Source organism: Micrasema longulum, unplaced genomic scaffold (assembly GCF_059751315.1).
Source record: "Micrasema longulum isolate JH-2025_06_02 unplaced genomic scaffold, ASM5975131v1 h1tg003075l, whole genome shotgun sequence".
Lineage (NCBI taxonomy): Eukaryota > Metazoa > Arthropoda > Insecta > Trichoptera > Brachycentridae > Micrasema > Micrasema longulum.
The window spans coordinates 81,656-89,872 of record NW_028280176.1 but is presented as its reverse complement, the minus strand read 5'-3'; the positions used below and the strand labels follow the sequence as shown (position 1 = coordinate 89,872).

The 8,217-nt window shown below is 34.5% G+C and overlaps 1 protein-coding gene across 1 annotated transcript; it reads right to left on the bottom strand.

The window, feature by feature from the left end:
- Positions 1 to 2,349: 2,349 nt before the first annotated feature.
- On the bottom strand, positions 2,350 to 5,076 carry LOC148271143 (von Willebrand factor-like; the record flags this gene model as incomplete). Its single annotated transcript, XM_088241784.1, has 2 exons — positions 4,901 to 5,076; positions 2,350 to 2,518 (listed from the first exon to the last, which is right to left on the bottom strand). Coding segments are annotated over exons 1-2 (245 nt in total), but the record flags the coding sequence as incomplete, so codon positions are not given.
- Positions 5,077 to 8,217: the final 3,141 nt, after the last annotated feature.

The window sequence follows — 8,217 nt, the reverse complement described above, 5'->3', positions numbered from 1 at the left end:
TAACGCGAGAGAAACAGCGGGTAAATGCGTATTAAACAACAAATGATAATGGAACTTATTCGACATATGAGGGAGGATATTAGAAGCAAACATAGGAACCTCCACCAAAATCGTAAAATTGGTTATTGATGCCAAAATAAACTATACATAAAAAACTTTCTACCTAAATAATTGCGTAATTCAAAACCGTCTCTAAATCTTGCAAACATAGATTTTAATTATACTACTCGACACCGCTAACTTAGCATTCTCCATTGAGTTGGTGAAGCATAATTAGTCACCTTACTAAAATGCTATATAATCTTTTACAGAATATTTTACAGTTTCTTTCTTATGTTACACAAAAATTATAACTGTCCGTTATTTATTATAGGAGCAAAAATTAATTAACATTTTTTGTATATCCACGAACAGGCCATGCCTTTGTGGGATTTTTTGTTTACTATTTTTACTGTTAATATGTATTTCATTGCTATGTAATTATGCTTTATTTTTAGAAAACTCTGTTTTATCACTTATGCTTATTGTAAAAAAACAAAAAAAAACAAATAAATATATTTTTTTTTAATTTAAGTATTAATGAACTAGAAAAGGTCCAACAACTTTTTTTAATCAGGTCGACTACCGGTTAAACATTAACTTCTCTAACCATGCTGAAAGTATGCAATACCATGGAATAAACTCTCTTAAAAATCGAAGAATAATGTTAGCCCAGTTGTATTTATTCAAATTAATAAATAATGAAATTGATTCTCCTAACCTACTTAAAATACTTCCATTCTGTGTGCCATCTAGACCGACAAGACAAATCTTCTGTTTTACACTGAAAACGCATCAACAAACTATTTTAAACAATCTACAATAACTAGAATATGCGACCAATGTAACAATATATTTACCGTGGCTGATATTTTTTGTGATAATGTATGTAAATTTAGGTCAATAATTATAGAAATTTTGAGAGAAGCAGATATTTAATTTTATTAATATAAACATATTTTTCATTTCGTTTCTCTTACATTTATTATATTGAACATAATTTAAATTATTGAATTAAGTGTAAAAGTTATTTTGGTGTGTGCATGAGTTTCTTACACTAATATAAAAGAAATTGGCAATACTTGTGTACATACTGTTTATTTACCTAATAAAATTAATTTAAAATTTCACAATTCTTTTTTCAAAGTTTTTCGCAAATATCTCAGTTACTCCTTCAATGGAGATTTCTAAGTTTGCTGCTTATATCCTCATATAATTATAGAGATAAATATTAATTTTGAGTACACATTTGCGAATTATTAATCAAATGTACAATTTTATAAAATCACACCTTTGTGATAAGTGTTACACATATATCATAATTTGATTAAATGACTATAGTTTTGGGAAAGCACTCCTCCCATCGACAAGTGATAAAAAACAACATATTTTACGCGATGAATTGAATGCCAATTCAGACAACAAAATATTTCAGTTTAACAATATACACGGTTTTTCAGGGCCAGACCGCGAAACTTCAGAGGAACATTCTTCATGGTAAGCTTTAAAAAAAATCCTACCAAAATTTTTAAAAAAAGTCATTTTGAAAAAAAAAAAAATCTCAAAATATAGTAAACCTTTAATTTCTCTAACTAGCATCCCTTCCGCAAATCCCTACGCCTCCCCGACAAAAATAAATTGCGATAAAAACGTATTTGACCAACGAAGCGATACGCAACAGACGCGGACAAGGGAAGCGGCTGGGTAGGAGAGGGGTAGGGGTTTGTGGAGGGACTGCTTGTCCGAGAAATTAAGGATTTTACTACATTTTAAAATCATAAAAAAAAAATCTTTTTTAGAAATATCTTTTTTAAAAAACTTACCATGAGGAATTTTCCTCTTCAGGTTCGTGGTCTGGCCCTAAAAAACCTGTATGTACGCTAAAATACTGCACAAATCTATCTGAAAAAGCGATGATTTAACCTTTCACCGGTAAGTAATGTTCTTATCTAAATAAATACTTGTTTAAAATAACTATTTTAATGTCAAAAACGTCTTAATAATATGTTACGATTCGCGAATTATCTCTTGTCTCTGTCCTGCTCAGTTAGTTGGGCATTTACGTTTTAACAAAACGAAAAACAAAGGTGACAGAAGTGAGTAACGTACTGAATAAAACTAACAGTAGACCGATGTAAACAGTCCATGCTTTTTACTGTACTACTTGTTTTGCTTGTCAAAGTCTCCGCTGGTCAATCCCTGTCTTTTGGGGATGACTTTTTAGCTCGGATTTGTATGGAGTATTATCTCTTTATATCATATCTCAATGTCATCGGTCGACTTCATACTCTCGGCAATAATTTTACTCACGTTCCATTGGCGATCATGCGGAATCCGGGCAGACAGAGGCAGGTCCTCGCGCACTGGAAGCCGCAGGGGGCGGCGGGGGCCATCATGCTCCGGCAGGTCATGGGACACGGGGAGTTGCACATCTTGTACACCTGGATCTCCTGACAAGGCGGTGGAGTCAGCACGTAACCTCAAATAGAAAAAAACGATCAATGAAAACGCTTTTTTTACCGCCTGCTTCTGTGACTCTGACATTGGCTCTTCACAGGAAGTGAAAAAGCGTTATTATACTAATAAAATAAATATGAAACCACAACGTTTTTAACCACAATGTTCCAAAGCTACACAAGCTTTTTTATCAAAATATAAATTAACCAATGAATTTTATGTGATTTTATTTTAACAGTGATTAATAAACATTACATCAAAACATTATATGAAACAATACTTATGATTTTCTTGTTGTATTACTGTAGAATGTTTTATTATTTAATTAGTATTAGGTTATTTTTTTAAATACATATATTTTTTTTATATAAATCTTGGATATAAGGAAATTTAAGTTTTATAAAAAAATATATATTAAGCCAAATATGTTAGTATTATAATTTTTTGTAAACTGCAGATTTGCCGTTTATGTTAATATTTTTTTTTTAAAAACATATTGAGTTAATAAGTCATGTTTTCTGTTAGAGTAATAACGAGTTGTGATGGTTCTGGTTCTCCTGTTTGGACTTATTTCTTCCGATTTCCCAACAAGCCAATGAACTAACATACCCTGTCGCTGTCAGAATCAAGAGAATTAGATTTAGGGTGACAGACAAATTGATTTTACATACTTGGGTTGCTCTGACGGCGATAAGGGCATCTAAAGCAGTAAATGTAGGTAATAAAAAAAACGAGAATCTTTTGTGAACAAAGATATTTTTTTTTAAAGTAATTTACCGTTCATTACAGCTAAAAAAAGTTTAAGCGATGTGCGGATCTGAAAAAAAGCCACAAGACCTTTAAAACAAATCGTGGTATGTGCATGGGGTGAAAGAACTGAAACCATATTTATGTTCATGCATAGGCAGAATGGTGAACGTCACACAGTGTGTAAATTGGTTCCTTAAACCAGCCAATGACAGGTTATATGCCCTAAGTGTAAATTCTTAGAGTTTTATACTCCCTTCTATAAAATGTTCTTCATCTCTCTTGTAATATATTAATGTTTTTTTTTCTTCAATAAAAAAAAAATCGACTTTCTCTCAACCGACCAGATATTTTTTGCTTATAAAAAAGAGGGGCAAGCAGATAAAACACCATAACGATACACACTTAGTAACTCTCAACAGTCTGCCTATGTTTGAGCAGCCATATTCCTGCAACTCTTTCTTCTGTTGATTTTTGTGAAGCTAAAGAGCTGAAACCTTTATTTATGTTCAAACACGGTCAAAATTGTGAATGTCACACAGTATGTAAAGTGGCCACTTAAACCAGCTAATGACAGGTCATAAGCCCTGTAAATGCTCAGATTTCTATAAAATGCTCTTCATCTCTGTTGTAATTTATCAATGTTTTTTTTCTTTCAATAAACAAATTTTAACTCGAATTTCCCTCAACCGACCAGATATTTTTTGCTAACACAGAGTGTAAATTTGCCACTCAAACCAGCCGATTACAGGTCATAAGCCCTGTAAATGCTCAGATTTCTATAAAATGCTCTTCATCTCTGTTGTAATTTATCAATTTTTTTTTTCCTTCACTAAACAAATTTTAACTCGAATTTCTCTTAACCGACCAGATATTTTTTGCTAACACAGAGTGTAAATTTGCCACTCAAACCAGCCGATTACAGGTCATAAGCCCTGTAAATGCTCAGATTTTTATAAAATGCTCTTCATCTCTGTTGTAATTTATCGATGTTTTTTTTTCCTTCACTAAACAAATTTTAACTCGAATTTCTCTTAACCGACCAGATATTTTTTGCTAACACAGAGTGTTAATTTGCCACTCAAACCAGCCGATTACAGGTCATAAGCCCTGTAAATGCTCAGATTTCTATCAAATGCTTTTCATCTCTGTTGTAATTTATCGATGTTTTTTTTTCCTTCACTAAACAAATTTTAACTCGAATTTCTCTTCAACAATGTTTGATTATGTCCAAATGCTTGCAGACTGGCTGGATTTCCTCCCTAGGGAGTTGTTCATATTTAAATTTATTTCAACAGAGAGGGAAAAAGTTTTCGAGAAGAAATTTGGAAGTCTAGGCATTTACAGGGCTTATGACCTGTCATTGGCTGGTTTAAGTGGCCACTTTACACACTGTGTAACATTCACCATTCTGCCCATGTTTGAACATCCACATATACTCAACTCTTCCATCTGTTCACCGACCAGATATTTTTTGTTTACAAAGTGTATAAATTTGCCACTCAAACCAGCCAATGACAGGTCGTAAGCCCTGTTTATGCTCAGATTTATGTAAAATGCTCTTTATCTCTGTTGTAATTTACCAATGTTTTTTTTTCCTTCAATAAACTAATTTTAACTGGAATTTCTCTCAACCGACCAGATATTTTTTGCTTACCGAGAGAGGGGGCGAGCAGATGGAACACAATTACGATGACTGCGATCCATTTAGTACTGAACACCTGTGTCTCCATGGTCTTGCAGGCGGATCCGTGTAGTGTACCTTGGAAGCCTTTAGTTACCTTGCGGAGATTATAATCAACTAAATCCTAATCTCGTGAGAGATGTATCTCTACGTTCGTCCACACATTTGCGCCAACAGGGCTGACACATTCTGTATTTTGGGAAACATTTTTTTAAATATTCTTTTTCGTGTTGAGTTCGTTTATATTATATTTTTAGTCTGGGCTACATAGTGAAATATTCATTCATTTAGTAGGCAAACAAACAAACGAACAAACCATTTTCCTGTAGGGGTAAGCATAAAGATTGAACGCTGCATCACTCTGTCTTTGCATACAAACCTCGTTTCCTCTACATTTATACATCTTTTCATGCACGCACGCTGACTGTTCCTACTCTTGACATGTCCATCTTCAAGTATTTGATGGGACTAGGTCGTGCCATGTCTTCTCGGTCTTCCTCGTTTTCTGCATCTATGAACATTTAGTTCAGTTCAGTTTTCAATTCATTGCCAAAAAAATCGGCGTTTTTTTTTTAAAAACTTTTTCTAAAGAATTTTGGTGACAGTTGTAGTAAGGAGTTCATATTGAAAAGTTATACTCTAACTGGCTTCTTACTAATGAAGTATACATCAACTTCAAAGTGCCTATGTTTTCAAATTCCTTAGTCACACGTTACATAAATAATTGTATATTACTGATAATTAAATAATATTGGATTTTTTATTTTAAAAAATCTAATTATATGTCATTTTTCATATTCAATTGTAGTTTATTAGTGGAGCACCACTGGAATATTTTATCTAAATTACGTTGCAGAGTCACACAATCATTTACGGTATTAATAACTTTTAAAATCTCCATGTCATCGGAAAATAGTAATATCTTCACATCATCAAATAAATCCATTATATCATTAACAAAGATGATGAACAGTATTGGGCTCAAATGAGAACCCTGTGGAACACCACTAGTAGCACAGAAAGATTGGGATAAAGTGTTACATTTGAAACCATTTAATTATGGGACCACTTATTCCTAGATTAGATAGTTTGGCGACCAGAATTTTTAAACACACCTTGTCAAATGCCTTGCTTAAGTCAGTGAAAACAGAATCTACCTGTTTTTTTAATGTAAATATTTTTTTATGACATTCCCGTACTTCATAAAACTAGTTCGTGTAGATCTAACAGGCACGAATCCATGCTGAGAGGTTGTTATGATATTCTTTAGGTTTGTAAATGTAAGTAATTTATTTTAAACAATGTTAACGAAGAGTTTAGGGATGGCAGATAATATGCATATTGGACGATAATTTGTTATGTCACTCCTATCACCACTCTTGAAAATTGGGGTTAGGAAACTGTATTTCCATGCATTAGAAAATTGTCCCTCTGAGAGTGATTTATTAAAGATTATATACAAATGATGCAAGAGACAATCAACACATTAAAAAAAAACATAGATGGAAATTTTTTAGGACCATGACTGCATTTAAATTCCAGTTGCAGTATGCTGTTTTTATTGTTTTTAATTTCAATATTTAGAATACAGCTTACCCACCACATACCGCACACCGCATCTGAGGACATAAGTCTCCTTGGCGGTGCCCACATACACGGAAAATTTGCTCGTTGTCAAACGAGAAAAGCTGCCCAAAGGAGCTCTCTGAAATCTGGTAGCCTTGGCATCTTTGTGCTGAAGGAAAGTAATCCAGAAGTACATAATATGTACTTCATTGGATTGAGAAGAGAGGGAAGTGAATTCTTCACTGACTGGGATTAAATTGATTGGACATGATCAATTCGCCGAAATGATTACAAAACTTTTTAAAAGCCTTGAAATTCTTTTTAGAAGCCACCCGATCTGTATATCCGACAGGACCTATAACAGGGCCACGGATAGTAGCGAGAAGCTCCATTCGGTAATCATGGAGAAGGGGAAAGGGACAAGACCACAGGATGTGTTCAGAAGATTGGTTAGGATATCCGCAGCAGCACGAAGGGGAGTCAACAATATTAAAAACAAATAATTTTTGATTAAATTTACCATGACCTGATAAAAACTGCGTAGTCCAGTGATCGGGGATAACCTAAGAAGATTCTAAGCGCTGACGGATTGAAGGAAAAAAAAGAAAGGTAACCCTCCCTGAAGAGGAAGATTCCCATCGCGATTGCCAAGCATTAAGAAGCATAGATATATATAAGTTACTTTTACTTTTTAATTCAGGTAAACAAGTATACTCTGTATTATTGTCATAAACACTTGTCACTCAATGAATCCTATGTAAAGAATAAAATCTTCTTTCGGTGGCTTATCAGGTTCCCCGACGCCAACGTTGGCGATCACTACAGCAAAAGCATCTCGGTCCTGCGCTAACTGCTGTTTGGGTGTACTCGCCATAGTGATTCCTGAGAAAAGATTACCAGAGTGGTTCCCCGTTGTCTGCTGTGATCACACCGTTATGAGTGTGACCCCATTGCCCAGGGTTCGCGACGCAGACGCTAACGAGTTGGACTGGTCAGTTGTTTTGCCGGTGGAATGCAACTGTGAATTTGCAGCTTTTAATAGAATCACACCCTCCAGGAAGATGTGACTCACTGCAACCCTGCTGACGGTTCGAACCCCAAAGAATAAGATACTTATACCAATACTAGATACGGGCATAAATAATGGCTCCATTTTGACGACTTGGCACACCCCTAGTGTTTTCCAACATTTGCTTCCGTCACTCTGCACTTGTATAAACTGTTCGGTCCTAAGTTATCGCGTACATTAGAATATGAATGCGCAAAGGCCTGAGACAATGAATTAATTGGATTATTCATAAGAACAGTCACAGAACACAACATACCGCCTGGCTGTCAATATGGTGAACTTTTCACGGCTTCAAGGTTCACTTATATAACTTATTAATTATAATAACCCCTCAGGTTTAACAAGCTATGTATTCTCCTCTCCGCATTCAAATAAGTATATCTTTATTTGAAAATTGAAGTATCACTTTTTTTCTACATTTTTAAAGTAATAAAGGTCTATAAAATTCTCTTATCGTCAGCCTCGCGGCGTAATGGTCAGCGCGTTTGCCTACCATGTGAGAGGTCTCAGGTTCGATTCCCGACATGGTTGATTTCAAATATTTATTTAAAATTGTGTTTTCACACCAGAATATTTCAAAGTCCCTGGACTGGTACCTGAAGCGTAAGACTGGTGTACCACTGCAGTTCCCTATGCACCATTAGGTGTGGAAATG